The sequence below is a fragment of the Elephas maximus genome, chromosome 19 (assembly GCF_024166365.1).
Source record: "Elephas maximus indicus isolate mEleMax1 chromosome 19, mEleMax1 primary haplotype, whole genome shotgun sequence".
NCBI classification, from domain to species: Eukaryota; Metazoa; Chordata; class Mammalia; order Proboscidea; family Elephantidae; genus Elephas; species Elephas maximus.
Window position 1 is genome coordinate 19,728,415 of NC_064837.1, and position 23,563 is coordinate 19,751,977.

The following is a 23,563-nucleotide window of genomic DNA, read 5'->3' on the forward strand; positions in this document are numbered from 1 at the left end:
TTTGTCTTTTTCATTGGCCTAGTTTCCAGGACCAGTAATGTGTGTTGAATGAGTGACTTGGCCCACTCTTTCCTTCCCCAGCACCCCCTTTATCCTAGGCCGGGAGGGGGTGCCTGCCTCTATTCAGAATCTCCCAGCACCATGTCTACACTCAGACCACCGACCCCCTGCGGGATCTGCTTTCTAGGCGGTGCCTCCTCCATTATCCGCGACTCCCCGCGCGGGGTCTTTGAGGACTGAAGAAGATCAGCGCCCCCCAGGCCGAGACAGCCGACCTGAGCCCCACATTTGCTCTCCGCTCTCTGCGATTTGCATCTGAGCCTCCCCGAGCGCTTGCAGCGAGGTCCAGATCTTCCCGGGGCACGCCTCACCTCCCCCCCAAAAGATCACAGTGTCCTGGGGAGCGGAATGCGGGACGACTGGGTCTGCCGTAGCTGTCCTGGGCGGGGAAGAGCCGTCGAGCCTCCGAGGAGGAAGGGGCACTGGCCAGGGCGGAGATTGACAGGGGTTCGGACTTGTGATCCCAGTTATGGGCGGCAGTCCTTCCGACCTAGCGGGTCGGCGGGGCTCACGCTTGCAGCCGCTTCTCCCGGTGACCTCCAGCAGGGAAGGGCGAGCAGGAGGGGGCTGGGCTGCGGGCGCGGGCTCCAGGAGGCCGGTGCGGCCGAAGAGGGATATTAAAATGTCTCAAGGACCTGCCCGGGGGCTGGGGCAGCTACTTGGAGGGACACGGGCCGAGGATCGTCCCCGGGGGCGGGCGCAGCGAAAACACCTTGGGAGGCGGCGCCGCGCGGTTTAGCGCCGCTGCCCTGGGAATAGGACGGCGCTCGGCTTCCCGAGCTGAGAGCACTTTCATAAATTTTGTATGGGAGGCGCTCCGTGAGCGGGGGCGGGGAGCTGGAGGGAGGGAGCTTGCGAGCGAGCTAGCAAGCGAGGGAGGGAGAAGGAGGAGAGGTGGGGGAAGCCGGGGGGAGGAAGGGAGGCGCCCCGCTCCGCCGATCTCTCGGTCCTGCAAACGGGCGCCGGGCGCTTTCCCGGGAGCTCGGCGGTGAGTGCGAGCGCCCTTTTGCAGCAGCCGCGGCGGCTGCGGGCCGAGGGGGCGGAGAGGAGGGGGCCGCTCGGCCCGCCGGCTGGGGGGCGGTGTCCCCCCTCAAAACCGCTGGCAAAGTGCTCCGGGCAGCAGAAGCAGCCAGCCAGCTCCGCGAAGCAAGCCGCTAGCCCCGGCGCTGAGCGAGAGCGCGGAGCTGCTGCGGGGCAGCGCCGCGGTTGCTGGCGGGCGCCGGTGCCCTGGGCGCGGGGCTTGGGCTCACCATGCCCCTGCAGGGCCGGGGCGCCGGGCATAAGCGGATCCTCGGCTTGCCCCCGCCTCAGTGCGCTCGGATTAGCTGCAGCCGGCGCCCAGGGATTTGAATCTGGACCCCGGGAGGGAGCGCGCCTACTCCGACCTCGGAGCGGCGGCCCCGCGGCCAACATGCTTCGCAAAGGTGAGTTGGAGCCGGAGGGGCAAGTTGGAGTTGAGTGCGCGCGGGGTAGAGCTGCGAGCCCGGGACCCGCCCGGCGCTGGGGATCCGGGCCCGGGAAGAGGTCTTCGGCCGGCTGGCGGGCTTTGCGGGGACTCATTCGCGGAGGGGTTGCTGTTGGAGCTCGGTTCTTGTCGATGGTCAATTGTGAGACACACGGGTTGCTCTTTGGATCAAGTGGCCAGGCCTAGGTTTCTGGCTCGATGGGGTCAGCCCGAAACCAGAGTGAGCGGCCCTCGAGCCAGGATGGCGCCGCGGCCGTGGTGGAAGGGGAGCCGGCCTCCTGGGACCTTTGCTTTGCCATTATAAAGTTTTGCACTTGAAGGCTCCATCCCCTGAGCGGGCACGCTGCCAGCTTCCGCCGCTTCGGCGGAGCGGGTCTAGCCTGCGCTCCAGTCCAGTCAGTGGTCAGTCACCCCGCAAGCAGCCCGGGCGCTTCTCGCGCGCCCTAGCTCCCCAGGAGGGGTCTGGACGCGGGCACCTTCCCTGCCGCCCTGCTTTGGTCCCCAGAGATCTGCTCTGGGCACCTAGCATCCGAGGGGCTGGGGGTGGGGGGGCGGGGCGGCAAGTGCCTGATGTTCGGTTCCTCAAACTTTCCTTATGTCTAGAGCGGAGGGACGCGAAGGCCGCGCCGGCAGCGTGCGCCGCCCGGGCCAGGCTCAACTTGGGGAGAGCTGGATACGCTACCACCTCACTCCGACTCCCCGGCAGCCCGGCCGGGTATTTCGCACGGCAAAGTTGGCACGGGCGCCGGGGAAGTCCCGCCGCGCCCCCACGTGGCTGCAGCGCAGGGCGCAGTCCCCCGGGCCCAGGGAGGGCAGGTGACCACGCTGTGCGTCCGGGGCCCCGCCATCCGCTGCTCCGGCCTCTATGTCTGCCTCTCTTCCCTCCCAGGTCCGGGCGGGCTGCAGCGCCGCGCCGGGACCCTGTTGTCCCTGGCCTGTCCGGGCAGCTGGCGAGCCACGGCGCCTGAGGCTGGCTACCCGAGCCCTGCAGGAGCCTACTGAGGCTGGGGCTCAGGTAGCGGAGGAGCCTGATCCCTGCGCTCTGCGCTCCAGCCTTAATCCGCCCCTGTTTCCATGGCAACAGATCGAGGTGTCGTAAGCACCGGATTCTGACCTCACAGCAGGATGGGGAAGGAGAAAACCGGCCAGGGGAACCGGGGGAGTGGGGGGCGGGGAGCGAGGCCCAGGATGGACCGGGAGCAGCAGATGTAGGGTGATGAAAAGAGACCCATAAGGAGGTCAGACAGGTGGGTGAAGAAACCACGCCTCAGGCGAGGGCAGTTAAAACTGTGTGGTGGTCCAGACTGGGACCCATCGAGGAGGCTTGGTTGCCCCATCGTGTCTAAATAGTCACAAACTTGTGTGTGACTTGTGCCCTCCACGTGTGTCTGTGCAGTGCGGGAAGGGGTGGGTGTGAGAGGGAGACACGTTGGCTGTCTTTCACTGTGGCTGGTTGGAGAAAGCTCTTCACAGATACACCCCAGTTGCCTTTTCTCTGCAGAAAGGGTTGAAAAGTCGTTTCAGCAATCTAGTGATGCTGGTCGAAGAGTCTCTACACAGAGAAGGTGCTCTTTACAGAGCTGAGTACAGGCCCAGATCTAAATAGCCTGGGCCTGGGGCATGAAACTTTCCCCAGTGGGGAAGGCTTTCCTAGCAGTTTTAAAAGGCCACCATGTCTGGGTTGCAGGTCTGTGATGGAGACAATAGAGAGGAACTGACATCTCATTTCACTCTTGGTCTTTTGTCTTTTGGCAGTTTACAGTTACAAACGAGCCACGAAGCAGGCCACGTACTTTATTTATATGGCTTAGGTGCCCAGGGAGGCTTTAGCCGCCTCCAGGAGCCTTCCTTTCGCATCCCTGCCAGCTAGAGGCCCAGCTCGGGGTGAGCCCAGTGCATTCTGGGGGCCGCCCCCCCCCCGCCCCCGGGAGGAGGCTCACTTACCCTGCTCAAGAAGTGGCCACTGGAGGCTTGGCAGTCACGTGTGTTTGCCTCGGGGGCTGTTTTTCCCTTCCTGCACTGCCTGGTTGGCGGGAGAGGTTCCACCGACAAAGAGGTTTCCACCTGGATTGGCCCGAGGGAAACAGAGCAGAGAAGCCCTTGGCTGTGCTGGGACTTTGTGTGGGGAAACAACTTTTGTTTTGGGCCTTTTCTGGCCAATTTTTCACCTTCTGCCCCTGATCCTGAGGACTCGTCCCTTCTGCACAAGACATACAGGCCACTCCAATTCTGTGGCTTCTAGGTGTGCACCCAAAGACCAAAGTATACCTGAGGCTAATGCCAGTGGAGATGGCTCTTGAAGTTTCTGCTTCTAGAAGTGTTCCCAAAGGCTCCAAGCAAGAACAGTCCTAGGTTGGGCTGAGTTAGTTGTTGCTATTTCCCTGCTATTAGGTGAAGAGTCCTGCGTGCGGTTCTGGACCTGATGGAGCTTAATTATGATTTAGAACAGAGTTTAGAGGATGAAGAAAGAGTAGCCCCTTCCATTCTGTGTGGGGAGGGGAGGGAAGAAGCCCTTCACTTTTTTGCACAAGAGGATAGAGCTTACTGTGGAATTAGGGGTCTAAGTGGTAAGTGACTCCCAGGAGGAGCAGGACAGTGGGAGTAGGCCTTGGGCCATGGGGTTCCTGTCTGATTTCTGGTTGTCCTCTTGTGTCTGCTGGTGAATGGACCCTACTGGCCACAGCCCCCTCTGCTGTGAACCAGAACAGCCCCAAGCCCCTAGTGGACTCAAGCTGCTGACAGTGCCAATAGCTGGAGGCTTTAGCAGCTGCCTTGCCTGCTTCTCCATCTCCTGGCCTACCCTGGCAGAACCAGGGATATAAAAAGCAAGACTCTGATCAGCAATGAGAAGCAGGCAGGGCAAGTGAGGCCCTGAGCCACTCAGCAACATCCAGGAAGGAAGGGTGGCCTGCTGGGGGTTCTGCTTTGCCAGAGTGGCCTGCTTAAGGTCAGGATTTATGGTTTTCATTTTTAGAGCTGTAAAAACAGAATGCAAATCAACAGCCTCTGGGCTAATACTGAACTTTTCCTCAAAGTTTTTGTCTTGTTAAGCAAGGAAATAGAGTGCCAAATAGGTTTTGTTAAGTGGCAGTCTAATTAATAATTTAAAATCTTGTAGCTGTCTTTCATTAGAATTTATCTGTACATCAACCACAAAATCAGTCAAACACACTCATTTATAAGTTAATGCCATTCCTGAATAATTCAGCAAGTGCTAGATTAAGGCCTGAAACTCCGTAAGATGCGTTTTGTTCTCTTGGTTTCCATAGCCAGAGGGGCTGGACTGGTGGCTGGATTGGGTCTTCTCCTTTGTGGGAAAGGAAGACAGAAGGAGGGAGGGAGGGACCTTGGGGTTGTCAAGTGGCTGGCTGATTTGGTGTTCCAAGAGTCTTCATGCAGCCAGGTGTGAGCAGGCTCCATTTCTGCCCTTCTCTGGGGCAGCCTGGACTCGGAGCTGTTGGAACGTGAGCCCTTCTTGAGAGGGCTGAGATTGGAGGCGTTGTAGCCCAAATCCAAGTGGAATTTCAGTCTTCTCAGTCTACTTCTGTACCACCCAAGGAATGCAGTCTGTTGGACCCAATCTCACAAAAATAGCCTCTTTATTTAGGAGCTTCTAGGTTTCTTTCTTGGTGGTGTAGTGGTTAAGAGCTATGGCTACTAACCAAAAGGTCGACAGTTCGAGTCCACCAGGTGCTCCTTGGAAACCCTGTGGGGCAGTTCTACTCTGTCCTAAAGGGTCACTATGAGTCGGAGTCAACTCGACGGCAACAGGTTTGTTTTTTTTTGTTTCTTCCAGTAGGTCCCTGGGTGGTGTAAATTGTTTGCTGTTGGCTACTAACCTAAAGGTTGGCAGTTTGAACCCATCCAATTGTGCTGCAGAAGAAAGGCCTGGTGATCTCCATCCATAAAGATACAGGCAAGAAAACCCCATAGGGCAGCTCTACTACTTAACACACAGGGTCACCATGAGTTGGAATCGACTTGACCGGGGCGGGTTTGGTTTTGGTTTTTGGATTTCTTCCATCCTCAAAGGTCCCAGTACTTAGGCCAGAAAAGAGATGCCGAGAGGAATTTTTTTGTGCATTTTCTTGTCCGCAGCCAGAATAAACGCAAGGAAAGCAGGGTGGTGTTTCCCTTGTGAGCTCAGACAGTGTAGAAAATGGGTTTTGGTTCGTTTCCTGTCATGCCAATATAGGGCTACTTCCTCAGTGCAGTTTTCAGATTTGTGCTCTACAGGGAAACTGTTCAGGACCCAAACTCCCGGCATGGGCATGCTGGTCCCTCCACCGCGGGAATGAATCTGGGTTTGGTGTCTACCTGAGCATGCCAACTCCAAGCCCTCTGGAGAGTTAAAGACACTGTTTATGGAGATTTGGAATCCCTGGGTGGTACAAACAGTTATAGTGCTCACTGTTAACTGAAAGGTTGGAGGTTTGAGTCCACCAAGAAGCACCTCGGAAGAAAGGCCTGGCAATCTACTTCTGAGAAATCAACCACTGAAAACCCTACAGAACACAGTTCTACTCTGACACACATGAGGTCACCCTAAGTTGGAATGGACTTGATAGCAATTGGTTTTTTTGTTTGTTTTATGGTGATCCAGGTATATAACCAGAGCAGGCGGTAGGCTTAAGATGAGATGCCAGGAGATGTTCTTGGCCACGTTTGAAAAAAGGAAGTCTTATTAGGAAAAGGCACAGCAGGGGGGAGGGGCAGGTGGTATTTACCCTCTGCCCTGTGGCTGAGTTGTCAGCAGATGGGACCCAGAAGGGAGGCTTGTGGGGGTAAATCTAATTCCAAGCTTCGGCCCTGTCTTTAGGTCGGGCTGCAAAAGGACAGAGCAGAAGTTCACTTGCTGGCAAGGGGAAGGAGGGGGCAGGCATCATGAAGGATGTCAAGAACGGATTTGTTTGGTACCATCTGCAGTGAAGTAGTGGTTAAGGTTAAAGCAGAGAGGAGATGACAGGGAGGGAACAGATGGCCAAGGAAGCAAAATAGCTGGCAAACGGGAACAGAGTCACCAGAGACAGCAGAAGGCAGGACCTCCGTGCAGAGTACCAGAAGCTGCCCGTTCCTCAGGGTGCACTGGCCAGGCCACTGTGGCTGGAACTGAGTTAGAGAAAGGAGTGGGACAGGCACCCCAAGGTGAGGGCTCCCCCAAAGCTTGAGAGAAGGCTCAGGGAGCCATCAGCACTGAGGCTGTGGGTCCCAGGAACCAGGGACCTCCGAGGAGAAGAGGCATGGCTGACTTGGTGTCCATCACTACAGTGAGGGAAAGCCACCTCAGGTCTCAGTTCCAGAGTATACCTGGCTGAGCCTGCTGGGAGGAAATATGGAAACAGGGGCAGTAGGGGACAGACAATCCTTCCCAACCTGCTTTGCATCTGCTTATGCCAGTCCCTGTCCATGTGCTGGCAATAGCTGTTTATATTTTCTGAGCACTTGCTACGTGCCTCTGGTTACTGTACGCCGTGCCTCACCAAATGTAATCTCCACAACCATCCTGTGAGATCCAACTTGTGTCTATCCCTACTTTCCAGTTAAGAAAACTGAGGCACAGACAGATGAAGTCCCTGACCCTGGATCACCCAGCTGGCACATGGTTGAGTTGGAATGCCGTCCCAGGCCTGTGTGCCAAGCCTTGCTCTCTTAACCTCTATTCTCTAACATCTTACATGCCCATCTGTCTTGATTTAGGTGACATTTGTTTTGTGGGGTTCTGGGCATTGCTGAATCATTTGTGCCCTCTTACAGAGCTTCCTGGTATTTCCCTCCCAATCCCTTTCTGGTGTGCCTCCAGGAGGATCTCTGACTGGGACCTGGGCTCCTGGGGTCCCCTTCTATCCCGTGCCCCCCTGTGTCTGGGCAGACACACCCCTCATCTTCTGTTTCCTGCTCTGGTTTTCTCATTGGACACAGGGACAGGACAGTGGTCAGGTACCACCCTGCCTGCTCTCATGTCCCTGAGTAAGGCCCAGGGCCAGGTTTATTTTGCGGCCAGGCCAGCTTGAGTCACTCTACCTGGCTCCGCTTGCAGGCTGGTCTGGTGGACTTGCTAGCACAGCCACACTTTAGATTGGTCAGGGGGTTGTCTGGGCAGCAGCAGCCCCAGAGCACGTTGGCCCGGGTGAGGCAGGCCCCCCATCTGCTCCTGCCTATCCTCCCCGGGAGCACTCCCTCGCTCCTGGGAGCCTGTGAGCTGGGCTGGTCACTGCAGGACTCAAAGTCACCTCCCACTGTCCTTCCAAGGGGGGCTTTTCCTGCCCCCTTCTGGCTGCAGTTAAGGTGCAGAGAGGCCAGTTCTTTCTACGGTTTGCAAAAGAGAGAAGGAAGTAAGTCGAGCTGATGGCGGAGTGGAAAAGCAGATTCCCACTTCCGAGTTGAGCAGCTCACCGCCACCACGACGGTCAGGCAGAGCATCTGATCCACCAGATATGGCGGGTGCTTCTGAGCCCGTGATTACTGTCTAATCAGGCAGTGAAGTTTGGATGCTAAACTGCAAACAGGTCTGCTATCTGATTCAGAAGAGTTGCTCTGGAGGCCTCCGTGTTGGCACAGCTAGAGGTTGGCACAACATAGTGTGCGTGTGTGTGTGTGTGCACGCAAGCACGTGGAAACACACCTGGCAGGCATGCAACAGGGTTCCTAGATGTGTGTGCCAGAGGTCGGGTTTTAGGCACACCCCGTGTGCACGTGGCTTGCCCACTGGCCTTGAGGTGGACCTTGGCACCCACACCTTTGATCCATCAGCATGGCATTGGTGCCACAAGTGGGCTGGTGAGACACTCTGTGGGGGGGCCTCCAGGAGGGGGTGGGCCAGTGGGACATGTGCCACATAGCAGGAACAAAGCTTGCTGAGTGGGTGTGTGGGTCCCCCGCACAGGGGGTGGATGGGCACGATTTATCACTTGGGTGCCAGGGGACAGACCACTGCAGTCCCCGAAGATGGAGCCTCTTGTCAGTGAACTGGGCTGATTCCAGAGGGCAGTGGCACTGCCGTGACAACTGCATCAGGCAGGATGGGTCCGCAGGTAATCCAGTGAGTACTTTTCCAGAGTCCAGAGAGAAGCTGGGCTCCCGAGGCTCAGCCCACTGAGTGGGAGGAAAGTTTGCTTCTGCCTTCAAAATCCTTCTAGCAGAGTTTGCTGTCCTCTCTGGGCCCCTGAGCCAGCACAGAGTGAAGGGGGCCTTTATATATGGTTATATAGAGAGATTCATGAGACCCTGGGGGGGAAGTTGGCATTCCTCTCGAGATGATTTATTTACAGGGCAATTGGATGATGGGGGTATGGAGGCTAAGGTGCCTCCATTAGTGAGCAGCACACTAGGCAGGAAGCCTGGCTCTGCGTTTGACATTTAGTGGGTCCGCTCCTACTGGGGAGCTGCTGCTGCTTTTATAAGGGGTTGCCTTTAATGTACTATTCATGGGCTTGTCTGAGCGGACTGCAGGAAGGAGGCAGCATGTGTTGAGGTGGGCTGGGGGGCAAGGTCACTGGCCTGGGTGGAGGCAGGGTCATTCCTGTGGCCAGTGTGGGCAGCTGGGGTGGGGGGGCGCTAGGGACAGGCTGAGTCGCTCCAGCATTGCGGGCAGTCCACTCCCCGCCACCACTGCCTCTGGTTGACATGTGCTGCATGCGACATGCTGTGTGGTGTTTACCTTCCTGTCTGTTACTGTCTTTGCTGCCGCCAGGCTCTGCCTCTGACAGCAGCCCCGTGGCCACCCTGGCTTTGGACTTCTCACGGCCCTTTGCTTTCTGGGGACTGTGGGATTGGGGTTATTGTTATTAGTTGCTGTTGAGTCGATTCCAACTCACAGCAACCTCATGTGTATGGAGTAGAACTGTGCTCCGTATGGTTTTCAAGGCTGTGACCTTTTGGAAGCAGATCACCAGGCTTGGCTTCTGAGGCGCCTCTGGGTGGGTTCAAATCGCCAAGCTTTCAGCAAGTAGTCGAGCGCTTAACCATTTGTGCCACCCAGGGCTTCCTGGGGTTGCGGAAAGAACACCAAAGCTGGAGTCGGGAAACAGGTTCAATTTCATCTCTATGGTTGACTCACTAGTACCCTGGTCAAGCCGTTTCCTCCTCTCTGGGCCTCGGTTTCCCCATCTGTAATGAGAGTGATGTGGCCCTGTTTAGAGCTGGGATGAGAGGCCTCTTCTTCTGTCCTGCTACCCTGGTGGCCCCTCCAGCTTGGAGACTCTGGAGTCCACTTTGGTGCCTCCTATCCAGACAGGACCCAAAGGAGTGTTATGTGTTGTGTGCCGACAAAGAGGAACTTCTGTCCTGTGTTACAGGGTGTAGGATTGGGGCTCTCTGTCCTGCTAAGGGGGTGGGTTATCTTCTCCTCTCATTTCAGACCCCTTGCCACCACTTAGCTCTCTCCTGGAAAGAGTTGTTTATACTTGTAGTCCCCTTGTCCTCATCTCTCTTTCACTCCTCAACCCACAGACTTTGGGCTTTCGCCCCTCCACCATGGCTGCTCTGGCCATGAGGCTAAACCTAACAGACATTTCCTCATCTCATGTCACCTCCTGGTGGCACTTGGCTCTGTGGGCCCCACTGATTCCTCTTGGCCTCCTAGGTTTTCCTACTTCTGTGGCTTTTCCTTCTTAGCCTCTTTTGCCAGCTTCACCGCCTCTTGCCATGTTTTGTGGGCTGAATTGTGTCCTCCATAAAGATATGTCCAAATCTTAACCCAAATGTGACCATATTTGGAAATAGGGTCCTTGCAGATGTAATTAGTTAATTTACATGAGATCATACCGGAGTAGGATGGGTCCTAATCCAGTATGAATGGTGTCATCATCAAAAAAGGAGACACAGACACAGAGGGAAGAGGCCATGTGAAGATGGAGACAGAGCCTGGGTATGCCTGGGGCTACCAGAAGCTGGAAAAAACAAGGAAGGCTCTTTCTTAGAGCCTTCAGAGAGAGCAGGCCCTGCTGACACCCTGAATTTGGAATTCGAGCCCCCAGGACTGTGAGAGAATAAATTTCGGTTCCTTTTAGCCACGCAGTTTGTGACACTTTGTTAGGCAGCCCTAAGAAACTAATACACGGTCCCTCAAGTGTGGCGACTCCTCAGGAGTTGCCCTGGGCCCTCTTCTCCACAGTGCTCCGCTCCTGCATTATTTCACCACTCCCGGGGTGTCTGTGGCCACCTGCTGATGACTCTCAAATCCTGTCTCCAGCCAAGGTGTCACTCCTGATGTCCAAGCCACCCTGGAGCAGCCACTGGAACCCTTATAGGTCCTTCCCCCAAATCTGGCGTGTCTGAAACTCAGCTCATCGCCTCCACAGCAAACCTACTCCTCCCTGTTTGCCTGCATCTCCCAGGGACCCAGCCCAAGAACTGGGGGTCCTGATGACTCTCCCCCTCCCCACCCTTCCCCACCCAGTCCATCATAAAGCCCCGCTGTTCTCCCTGGCACCCATCATACCTCCATTTCTGTACCCATTCTGCCTCACCCTAGCCCAGGCTACCATCTTCTCCCCGACTACCCGGCAGCCTCCTGACTCCATTCTTGCCTCTACCCAGCCCAGATTTTATGCTGTAGCCAGATTCTAACATGCTACATGATCTGGTCATTCCCTTCTTAAAAGTCTCCAGTGATCCCCATTTCCTTCAGGTGGGGGTCCAGACTTCCTAGCTTGGCTGCAAGTCCTTCCACCTTGCCCCACCCACAGCCCCACCTCCAGACTCCTCTCTCTCCATCCACTCTGAGCTCCAGGTCTACTGAATTTCTTTTAATTCCTCCCCTGAATCACACTCCCTCTTATCTCCAAAGATTTGCACAAGCAACTCATTCTGTCTAGAACATCCTTCACTGCCTCTTCCCCTTCATTCTTTTCCTTCAGGCCCCAGTTTACAGGTCACCTCCTCTGGGAGCCTTCTTTCTCCCCCTTGGACTAGGGCATGGGTCCTGGGAGTCCAATAGCACCCTCTGCTTCCCCATCATGGTACTTGCCCCACTTTATTGAAATTACTTTTGTATTATATAAATATATCATTTAAACCAAACCAAAAACCAAACCCAGTGCCGTTGAGTCGATTCTGACTCATAGCGACCCTATAGGACAGAGTAGAACTGCCCCATAGAGTTTCCAAGGAGCGCCTGGCAGATTCTGACTGCCAACCCTTTGGTTAGTAGCCATAGCATTTAACCACTACACCACCAGGGTTTCCATAATATATCATTTATCTTATATTAATTATTTGAATGGTAAGTTCTGTGAGGAAACTGGTTGCTGCTCTACAGAGGGCCCCTCCAGATCCTCTCTCCACTCTTCTCCGCCTCTCTGTGCCCCAGAAGCTGGCCTGTCCAACTTCAACAATGGGCTTCCATGCCCTCTCACTTCCAGTTGGGTCCAACCAGGGGTGAGTCACAAGGGCCTTCTGTGTTCCGCCACCAAAGGTCACTCAAAGGTTTTCCCAGGAGCACAACCTGAGACAAGGATTCAGTGCAAGTCATGTATTTGGGAGATGATCACAGGAAATGCCAGTAGGAGAGTGGGGAATGGAGGCAGGGAAGGGAAGAAACCAACCAAGGATGCATTATCAAGTTACCAGTGTGGGCAACCAGAGCTTAATCCCATTGGGGGAACTTTGGAATATGAATAGAGCACCTCAACGTTATCTCACCCAAAGTGTAAGGGAACTGGAGTATTTATACACTAGCTTCTATCAGCCACTGGTTGAATGTTGCTCTTGTGAAGGTATTCCTTTCCCTGACATTTTAGCCTACTCTGTAGATGAGCAAAGCTGACTCCACTGCTAGAGAAAGCCCTCAGGCAAAGAAGTGCAGGTTCTGGCAGTTGGAAGTCAGGAGGGTATGTGCTGAAATGGTAAAAGCCAGGGATATGGGCAGGTCTTCACAGCATCTGCCACACAGCTGCTGCCAGAGGCCCTCTCCACAGCTTTCTGCCTCCCGGTTCAGCAAGAGCCCCCGAGGTTCCTCCTCTCATTTACCTCAGCCCAGGGGAGTGGATAATGGCATTATCTCTTAGGGTTTCTCTACCCCCATCTCACCTTTATTATAGACATCAATTTACTCAATCTGAGGTGCTCTCTGTTGTCTGCTAGGACCTGACTTAACCAGTATCATAAAACCTAGCAGATAGTAACATTCGATAACTAGTGTTGAATCGATAAACTAATGTCTTTATGAGCTGACTGGCTAATAAATGTTGATTGAATGATGGCACACTTAGGTTGGAACACGAGAAACCTAATACCGAAACCTAATTTTTTTCCCAAAACCTAATTTTTAAATTGGTCTGTAACCATAAGAAAAAGTAATCCTAGGATTTAAAAAAGAAAAAAGAAACGGTATCAGGAACCAGGAGGAAATGAGGGCTTTTTTTTTTAGTGAGGAGGATGTAGAAAGACACCATCCCACACAGATGTCCCTGGCCAATACTTCATTAAAACCAGAAAAGGCAGGCTTTATTAGCCCCCAAAACCAGTTGCTTGTGGAGTTGACCCTGACTCACGGTGACCCTATGTGTGTCAGAAAAGTGTGCTCCACAGGGTTTTCAATGGCTTATTTTTTAGAAGTAGATTACCCACCCTTTCTTCCGAGACACCCCTGGGTAGATTCAAACCTCCAACCTTTTGGTTAGTAGCTGAGTGCATTAACTGTTTCGTGCAAACCGTTCAGCACTCAGCTACTAACTGAAAAGTTGGCAGTTCGAATCCACCTGGAGGCACCTGGGAAGAAAGGCCTGGCGATCTACTTCCTAAAGGTCATAGCCATTGAAAACTCTGTGGAGCATAGTTCTACTCTGAAACACATGGGGTTGCCATGAGTGGGAACCGACAGCAACCGGTATTAGCCCCAAGTTAAAGATGAGGACACTCACTGGGGCTTGGAGAGGCTGAATAGCTCATCCAGGGTCCAGGGCTGCCACTGCCTCACCCTTGCCCAGCTCTGTTCCTCTATGGCCTCCGTGGCCCTTGGAAGGCAGCGGGGCCCAGGTAAACTGGCTGCCTGAACCACAGAAGATAACCGAGCAGGCCAGAAACTGTGTTGGGAAAAGAAACGGCACGCTTACTTGGAAAAGTTTAGGGTTGCACTTGGCAGATTTTTATGGAATGAAACTTGCACTATTGATTCCGTGGCAAATGAAAACCTCTTGTGGACACTCTGGGCTTCAGAGATCTGAAATGTTTAAATGAGGCTGGACTGAACTTGAGATAAAATTGCCAGACGAAGCTGAGCTCAGGTGGTGCCTAGGGTGAGAAGATTCTGCCTCTTTTGTCTTCTCTCCCATCTGTGAAAATGACTTGTTACTTTGAACTGCTTTCTCTCCTGAAGGGAGGACTCCCGGGTTGTTGCCCAGGCCTGCAGTTTAAATAGAATCTCTGAGCAGAGGGTGAGAGAGGTCAGGGCAGTTCACAGGGTCACACTCAGGAGAATGGCGTCAGCCCCAGGCCCGCCTCAAGGAAGTCCACGTTATCATCTTCCTCTAATTGGCCCACTGGTGGGCTGGTATTTCTGTCTTCAGTGGACAAATTTGATTGCAGGGATTCAAGGTAGCTCATTGGAAATGGAGAATTCTTGCAAGGGTATGTGTGGCCTGGATTCTGGTAGCTTCCGGAAAGGGGGTAGCTCTAGGAACTAGCCAGCATCTCTGTGGTCCCTCCTGTGGCCTCTCTGGCCTGCTCTCTCCTCTACCTAACCCAGCTCCTCCTGTATTTTCACCTCATGTAATGCTCAGCATGGCCACCCAGGGATTGCTTTTCAAGATGGCCTTGCACCTTCCCCTCCCACTGCTAAGTGCCTCAGATTCTTGGTGCTCCCAGCTTTATTCCCCAGAAGGAAGACCTTGATTGACCCAGCCGTGGTTTTCCATGTCACACCACGTTGTAGATCATGATTGCCTACAGACTCTCTCCATGAATGAGGTGGCTGCCCTTTATCCCGTCGGCTAAGAGAGTTATGGGAGGAGTCTCCATTTGACAAACATTTATTTAACAACCATTGATTTGAGTGCCTGCCCATTGCTTGGTTGGTCCTGAGGTGAAGCAATGAATAAAAACCAAGTCCCTTGTTCTCATGAAGCTTACATTCTAGTGAGGGGAAGTAACAATAAACTACTAACTATATTCTGTCAGGTAGAGGTAAGTGCTTAGAAGAAAATACAAGGTAAGGAACAAAGAGGACAAGAGAGGTGTACTTTAGACGGGCCAAGGGAGCCCCTGATAAAGTGATATTTGAACAGAGGCTTAAGTGAAGTGAAGGAGTGAGTAAGCTCTCCAGGCAGAGAGAAAGGCCCTGTGGCCGGAGTATGCTTGCAGGTAGTGTGCTTAATACAATACCGGGGGGCCTCCGTGGCTGGGGCTCTGGGCAGGACATGCCTCTTCAAAAGGGCCATTCCGAGGTATGGCCTGGGGAGTAGCTTCAGATTCCTTTGGGGAGGACCAATACTTGGGGTCAGCCCCAAGTGCATCAGTCACTGCTTGGCCAAGGGTCCAGAGAGCAAGGCGGCAGCTTCATGGGACACCTCTCCTTCATGGCTCTTAATGTGGTCCAGGCTGCAGCCTCAGTCAAAGTCCAGAGATCTGTTCCCAAGGGCCTTCCCTTTTACTCTCCAGGGAGTAACACATAGAACTTACTTCTGTGTATGACCTTGTCTTTTTTACTTGCTGCCTCAGTTAGACCAGCAGTTCCATCCAGGCCTGAGCCACCTGGGCCTTGCAGTCATTTTGTCAATAACTGAACCCTTGCTGTGGGCCAGGTACCATGGAGAACGAGCAGAGGGCTGAGTCCTCGTCCTCACACTCAGGAAATGGTCGATCTGATGGAAGAGAAGCCACACACACGGGAGGCATGAGAGGACGGTGCAGGGTGGTTAGGAAGGGGGGTTAAAGTCAGTGGGGCAGGTGGTAAGGTCCCTGCTCACCAGGCAGGCTTAGCGGGGAAGGCTTTGTGAGAGGAGGAGAGCCATGAAGGAAAACCACACACACAAAAAAAAAAAACCGGTTGCCGTCAAGTCGATTCTGACTCATAGCAACCCTATAGGACAGAGTAGAACTGCCCCGTAGAGTTTCCAAGGAGCTCCTGGTGGATTCGAACCGCTGACCTTTTGGTTAGCACCCATAGCACTAAACCGCTCCACCACCAGGGTTTCCCCATTGAAGGAAAGGGCAGTTGGAAAGGCTGGAAAGGAAGGAGACCAGGAGCCAGTGGGCCATGCACAGTTCGTGGCCTAGAGTGGTGGCATGCCAGTTGGAGGGGCGGGTTGGTGGGGGCCTGATTGTTGCAGAGCCTTAAGTACAGGGAGGTGGAGGAGGAAGGCTGGTCGACTCGACAGCCACAGAGAAAATTTTTTTGAACTTCCCGATTTATGTGTACACGTGGCGGAAATTTTGGAAAGCACAGATTGGCAAAAAGAAGAAAATCGCTATCACCCCACAACCCAGAGCAAAGCGTGAGGAAGCTCACCCCTCCCAGGGCCCTGGAGCGTTGGGTACCTCCTTCTGCTCTTCTTTCCTGTGTTCTTGTGAACCTCCCCGTTTTGTTGAATTAACAGTTTATTTAGAATATCCTTCTATGTTAGTGATTTTAAACCTCAGTTTCAGTGTCTGCAAAACATCCCATTGTATGTATGACTTGCCAGGCCCCTCGAGTTATGTCCAGGGGTAGTTTCCAGCTTTTTGCTATGAAGATTACCTGCAGCCAACACCTGTGCACACCTTGGCCCACGGGCTTTGTGGGGTTTCTGATCAGGAGATGGAGAGAAGGTAGAGGCCAAGGCCTCCACAGGGAGCCAGGTGGGTGGAAGCCATTGTGGGCTGTCAGTGATACCTGTCGAGTGGGCAGGTTTGACACTAATCCAAGCAGCAGCCAGACAGCCTCCTGGTATTTGTGGAGGAGGAGGTGTGTGTGTGTGTGCTGGGGCTGTGAACATGGCACAGGTCTCCAGTGAGCCAGGCGGTGCCCAAACCAGGCAGAGAGGATACACTGAGGTACCTGGTACGGTGGCCTGGACACCAGAAAACTCCTGAGGATGGACCTTGAGAGACCATGCTTCCTGCTTTTCACTTGGACCAGGAATTTGTGTAATTTTCACAGAATTGCAGACTCAGATTTGGTGCTCAAAGGAACCTTTTTGCCCAGCTGAGGAAACTTGAAGCCCAGAGAACTGCTCTGGCTTGTCCAGCATCATACAGAGTTAGGCGTTGGTCTGCCGCTGTATTCTTTTTTAATTTTTAAAAAAATTTGTGGTGAAATATATATAACTAAACGTTTGCCATTTTAACCATTTTTATATGTACAGTTCAGTGGTATTAATTACGTTCACCATGTTACAACCATCACCAGTATCCATTTTCAAATGTTTTTCATCCCCCTAAACAGAACTCAGGGGGTCTTGGTGGTTCAGTGGCTGGATTCTCATCCTCCATGTAGGAGACCTGGGTTTGATTTCCAGCCAATGTACCTCGTTTGTCATTGGAAGCTTGCGTGTTGCTATGATGCTGAACAGGTTTCAGTGGAGCTTCCAGACTAAGGCAGACTAGGAAGAAAGGTCTGATGATCTACTTCTAAAAATCAGCCAATAGATCACAATGGTCTGATCCACACCTTGTCATGGGGATGGTTCAGGACTGGGCAGTGTTTTGTTCTGTTGTGCCTAGGGTCACTATGAGTCAGGGGCCAACTCAATGACCACTTTCAACAATAACAAATAAACTCAGTACCCACTAAGCATTAACTTCCATTCCCTCCTCCGCCTAGCCCCGATAACTACTGATAAACGTGTTTCTATGCATTTGGCTCTACTAGATATAAGTGACATCATACAGTGTTTGTCCTTTTGTGTCTGACTGATTTTACTCAGCATAGTGTTTTCAAGGTTCATCTATGTTGTAGCATGTATCAGAACTTCATTCTCTTTATGGCTGAATAATATTCCATTGTGGGGATATACCACATTTTGTTTATCCATTCATCTGTTGAGGGGCAGTTTGGTTGTTTCCACCATTCAGCTATTGTGAATAGTGCTGCTATGAACACTGGTATACCTGATGTGTTCTTTCCAGCAACTAGGCTGTGTTCCATAGACTGTCCAAGGCACACTGGCAGGTAACACACTCCACATGTGGCCAGGAGCCACCCCCAGTCTCTCTTTGCAGCTCTAGCCAGTCGGAGCCCACATTTGTGGCCTCTTTGACAACCCCTTGTTCAGTGGAGGATTCCTCCCTGTGAGAGGAGAGGCCTTGGCAAGGACGGGTCATCCCAGAGATCAGCGGCCAAGCCCTTCACCTCTGAGTGTGGTGGTTAAGTATACAGGATCTGGCCAGACCCAGGTTCTAATCCTGGGAATTACCTTATTTCTCTGAATTTGTATTTCTCCATCTGTAAAGTGGGATTAACAATAGTACCTATCTCAGAAAAAAAGGTTATGAAAGTTCAATGAGACGATGCTCATAAATTTCTTGGCACTTCCCTGTTGCCAGACCCAGAATAGAAACTCAACAAATGCTGACATTAATATTAGTAGTAGTGCTGGTAACTTCTCAGAGCAGAATTCATAGGCTACTCTTCCTACCGGCTGGATCTGACTACCCATTGCGTTTTTGTCTCTCTATGTCCAGGGATGAGTCTGGGTGAGTGGTCAGGACTGATACGTGGCAGCCCTGGCTGGGTGGCCAGCAGGGACAGGACATCTAGGGCCAAGGGGTCACCCTGTTTGAACTCCCTGCCTCCTCTGCACAAGGCCAGGGAGAAGCCCCCGAGGCAATGCAGGGGGAATCTGTGAAAAGCACTCTCAAGTGGTTTTCTTTGGCTTAGAAAAGTGAGATGGGGCTAAAGACCTCTCCGGAAAATAGTCCATTATCCATCGTCCACTGGCCAATAACTCTGACCCTTTCCTTCTCTCCCTGATCAGAAAAGAAAACCCAGCCCAGCTCAGGGCCTGTGCTTTTGGCCTGTGAAATGGACAAGCTTCTTGCCTGGTCCCTCTCAAACTTATTTCTGCTCTGCTTGGGTTTTCCTGCTGCCTCTGTGTATTGAACCAAGAAGACAAGAACAAGGGCCTTGGAGCCAGACAGGCAGGAATCAGGTCTCCCTGCTGTGCCACTTACCAGCTGCCTGTCCTTGGGCAAATGCTTTTACTTCTCTGGGCCTCAGTTTCATCATCTGAAAAGTGGGGTTAATGACACCTGTCTCTTGGGGTTCTGCGAATTCATGACGAAAACGTGCATGAAGTGCCTTCTTGGCACACAACAAACCCTCAGAGGTCGCTGCTGTTCTAGGTTCATTATTGTCTGTATTGAATAATGTCTGTGTTGACTAAAGATTCAACAGCTGTGTGGAGAGTCCTACTGTGTGCTGGGATCCGTGGGGGTTCTGAGTACCAAATGAATGCCACCATTCTCTTCTTGGTGGCCTTGCCTCTCTGTCCCTCCTTGCCTTTTTCCTCATTATAGGACCCCTTTCTTCTTTGCTCCAGGCTCCACTTTGCCCTATTATAGAATCCATGACCAAAAGGGCTGGGGCTGTCACCTGCCTGTCTGCAGGATCAGGTGTCAGCAGGCTTCAGGGCCCTTGCAGGATGACTTGGCATCTTTGCACCAAGCTGATGACCTGCCCTTTTCAATAGGCAGAGACAATCCTGGAAGGAGAAAGGTATGTCCCAGGAGCTGGCAGTGGCCATGGGTGAAGCCCTCAGAAGCCCAGGGCGAGAGCTGTCGCCTCCCCCACAAGAGAAAGCCGGAATCGATTTCTCTCTCGCCACTCCCTTGAAAAGAGCAGCAGCACCGGGAAGGCCTGTTATTGGTGGAGGGTTGTCCTGAGAGAGCAGTGGGGAGATAAAGAAACAGTTTGGGATGTGTGCCATGGGGCCAGAAATGGGGGGCAGACCCCTCTCGCTCCCCCACTCTTCTCCACTGAGATGAGGTCCTGGGCTCCCCCTCTACCTGGGGTGTGGAGGTTCCCCTACTGCAGACCTGGCTTGCAGTGAGATACTCTACCCTTCCACCCTGCTGGGAACTGGCCAGGGTGTTTTTACTAAGAAGCTAGCCACAGTGCAGTCTCAACAGAATAAAACACGCACACACACACACAAAGAAAAGGAAAGAAAGAAAGAAAAGAAGATAGTCCTCACACAAATGCCGCTGCAGTGTCTGCCAGGACCTAAGATCTGGTCCTATCTATTTTTTAATAATTGAGGGTAATAAATATGTATTTCTTTCTCCTCACCACCCCCCCATCCTCCGCAGCTTGTCAGCTCTCTGCGTCTCTCCTCTGATCAGACCAAGTCTTCCCCAAGCAAAAAAAAACCCTTTAAGCAAAAGGGATTAAAGCATTGAAAGTAGGTCTGCCTGAGCTCTCCCCGCCATCCCTCCCCGCCCCCCACCCCAGGTTGGACTGGAAAGGGGGCCCTCAGGGGAGCCAGGGACCAGGGGGTGGGTGGGGGTGGGCTGAAGCAGCGAATCCTGGGTGGGGGCCTCTGGATGGGAGGATCACACTATCCTTTCTCCCTGCAGCCCTTCCATCCCCAGGGCTAGCACAGCCTGGGTCTCCACTGGCCCCTGACAAGGGCTAATCTGAGAACCAGGACCTCCAGCCCCCAACAGTGCAGGATGCAGGAAGGAGGGATTTGCTCTCAGACAGTCCTGGCTTGGCCTTGCAACCTGGCTTCATGCTTTCGGAGCCGGCCTGACCTTGGAGCCTCAGTTTCTCCACCTATAAGATGGGAATACCTCACCAAGGATCAAATGAGCTCAAGATAGCCCATTGCCTGGCACGTGGTAAATATGAACTAAATTATTATTGTTCTTTTTATAGAATTCCTCCCAGACAAAGAGGGCAGTCTGTAATCTCTCCCATCCATGGCCTTCCACAGTTCACAGGGACCTGCCACACACGTTTTTCATGCTGTGAAGAGGGTGTTGAACCCAAGCCTGGGGTGGTGGTGGTGGTTAGAATGTTGCCCAAGGTCGTTGGACCAGTAGGGTTAAAATTGGAACCCAAAGCAGGACTTGTATCCTCTCCTCACCTCCTGCCTGACACCCTTTCCTGTGTGGCCTCCTGACAGGGCACCTAATGTCGACTCTGGGCCCCAGGAGCCAACCCAGGCACCAACCCAGGAAAGGCCTGGCCTGGCAGGGAAGGGAGCGCCTGGGACAGCGGTGGTTACTGCTTGGCAGGCTGGCCTTCCCTCCCCACCAAGCAGCCAGCCTCTGCAGTTCTGCTGAAGCAGCAGCCTGGCCCAAGCGGGCCTCCCTCTGAGCTATGCACATGCACACAGGGCTAGCTGCAGGTGGCTGGCCTGCACTTCTGCACCCACCTAGGCCCAGAGACCCCAGCCTGCCCCAGTGGTGGGTACCTGGCCACATGGCCTCCAAGGCCCCAGTGCTGCCCCCGTGACAGGCCTGCCCTGGCTGTTCTGGGCCCTAGGCGGGAGAGGAGAGGCCGGAGGGCAGGAAAAGCAGGGAGGGAGGTGGCTATTTATAGCCGGCTTTGCTTTTGTTCCTTTTCCAGCAATACTTCTCTTTAAATAGGAGCAGGGCTGGAGGCTGCAGCTCTTCCCCAGCCGCCTGGCGTCGGTGCGCATGCGTGTGTGCCTGTGGGGTATATGTGTGTGTAGGGGGATGTGTGGAGCAGTACCGGCTGGGGACCGGACACTTCAGTGCATGTGTGTGCATGTGTGCAGGGATAGGGTGAGAGGGCTGGGCAGTTTTGTGTGCGTGTGTGTATACCAGCATGCACAGGGGTGGAGGCAGGCAAGCTGTCCTTTGTGTGTGAATGTGTGTGCCAGCATGTGCAGTACATGTATAGGGCTGAGCAGTTCTTCGTGCGTGTGTGTGTGTGTGTCCGTGTTATGTTAGTGGGAGTGGGTGGAGTGCCAGTCCTTAGTTTATGTGTGCATGTGTGTGAGCATATGCATGCTCACATACATGTAGAGATGGGATGAGGGGTGGGCAATGTGTGTACGTGTGTGCGCATGTGCATGTGTAGGACAGAATGTGAGCTGCTCTTTAGGGTGATTGTGCATCCACATAACGGGGTTGCTGCTGCTGTGTGTGTGTGTCATAGTGTATATACGTGTACAGGGACCTGAGGGGATGGCAGCTCTCATTTTGTGTATACCAGGCCTTACACTCCATGGGAGCAAAAGGCCTTATCTGTGGTGCACACTGCCCAGCAGGGAGTGTTGATAAATGGATAACTAAACCAGTTGCCATCCAACCAGTGGATTCCAACTCTTAGGGACCCTATAGAACACAGTAATACTGTCCCATAGGATTTCCAAGGAGGGGCTGGTGGATTCGAACTGCTGACCTTTCGGTTAGCAGCCCAGATCTTAACCACTGTGCCACCAGGGCACCAAAATGATTGACTAGGAGGTGTGTATATGTGTGTTTAAGGGGCTCCGGGGTCCTGTCTAGCTGCTGGGGAGTATGCGCCAAACCTTTCCACCCAGGAGGCGTTTTTAGAGCCCTCAACTAGGCCTCCACTCTTGGGGATCCCTGTGAGGATTAGACCCGCTAAACTCGAGAGGCCAGTGGGTGGCCATGGAATTGCTGGGATAGGAAGGCGCTGGGAACAGCCCCAGTGATCAGATATAGGGCAAGCCTAGCGAGGAAGTGCCCCGGCTTTGGAGGACAGCCCTGGTTTCCCCATCTGGCCCGCACATCTACCATTCTCCGCGCCTCGGACTTCACATCTATCAAATGGGGAGAATAAAGACCTCTCTCCGTGTTGCTTTTAGGCTTACAGGGATCCGGCTGGCGGTGCCGCTTAGCACACCCTGAGTCCTCGGGACGGGCACCTGGGCTGGTGTGGCATCGCGTGGCTTCAGGATGGGGCAGCCTTTCCTGGGTCTGCTGGGCGCGCAGGCCGAGAGCATCCCCGGGCGAGAGGGAGCCCAGTTAGCAAACAGCGCGGTAGCCCCAGCCGGCCGCGTCCCCTCCCCGCCGGGCCCGCCGCTCCCTCGAGCTGGGAATTGTTTCTAAGGCCCCAGTGGCTCCCCGCGCGGAAGCAACGCAGTAACCCAGATATGTCAGCGCTGCAAAGCGGCTCGCGGAGATAAATCCCCGCCCCGGGGGGAGACGGCGGACGGGGGGCGCTCGCGGGCTCGGGGTCCACCTGGGGAGGCTTGGTCTGCTCCTTGCGTGTGCACTGCCCACACCCCTCGAGCTGGTCCCGCCGGTTGCGCCCCGCAGCCCTGGGTCGATGCGAGAGCCCCCCGCCCCTCCCCCAAAGGCCAAACAAAACATAGTAAATATTTAATCCGGGCCAGGAGGCCTTCCCCCCGGCCCCCCCGCAGCCGTCTGGCTCCTCTGCCAGCCCCGGCAAGCTCTCCTCGGTAATGAGGCCGGGAGCATCAGGGATCGATCGCGGCTCGGGACGGGCTAGGGCCGGGCGGGGGCTGGGGCTGGGGCTGGCGCTGGGGCTGGGGCCGAGCTCCGGGCCGGCCGACCCTTCCCGGCCTGCGTACTCGGGGTAGCATCGCTGTCCGCCCCCAAACCGCAGCCCCGGGAAACCACCTTGCACCTGCTTTTCCAAGAAGGCTTGCAAGGAGCCGGCTCCGGCTCTCCACCACCGCCCTACCCTTGCCCACCCCCTTCTTGGAGACCGTGTGCGAACGTGTGAACTGGGGTCCAGGAGAGGAGGAGGCGGAGAGAGGAGGAGGCAGGTCTGGGAGCGGAAGGGGTACTTCCGAGCCGCCCGCAGGTGCCTGAACTCCAAGGCCTCGTGCAGCAAAGTCAGCAGGGGCCTGGGGGCGACCTGGGCGGCAGGGAGGCCCACTGAGAGAGGCTGGCAGGCATTTCTATTGCTGCACTCCAGGCCTCCTGGGCGTTGCCTTGGAGGATGCCTACAGGGCTGGTGGCATCCTTGCTGCTCATTCTCATTCATGCAGTAGTTGAGCACCTACTGTGTGCCAGTCGCCAGGCGTTGGGGATACAGGAGACATAGAAGTCCGCCGCCTGCAGAGAGATTACTTTCCAAAGGAGGGAACAGTTAAGTAAACAAATTAGACGATTTCAGAGAGTGGCTATGAATTTGGTGTAGAGAATAAAACAGCA

The 23,563-nt window shown here is 54.1% G+C and overlaps 1 protein-coding gene across 1 annotated transcript in view; it reads left to right on the forward strand.

The window, feature by feature from the left end:
• Positions 1-970: 970 nt before the first annotated feature.
• RTN4RL1 (reticulon 4 receptor like 1) overlaps positions 971-23,563 on the forward strand; it is a 90,009-nt gene continuing 67,416 nt past the window's right edge. The window contains exon 1 of the mRNA XM_049860431.1: positions 971-1,484. Within this exon, the coding sequence (XP_049716388.1) occupies positions 1,472-1,484 (13 nt within the window). The 5' untranslated portion in view covers positions 971-1,471. The remainder of the gene's footprint in view (positions 1,485-23,563) is intronic.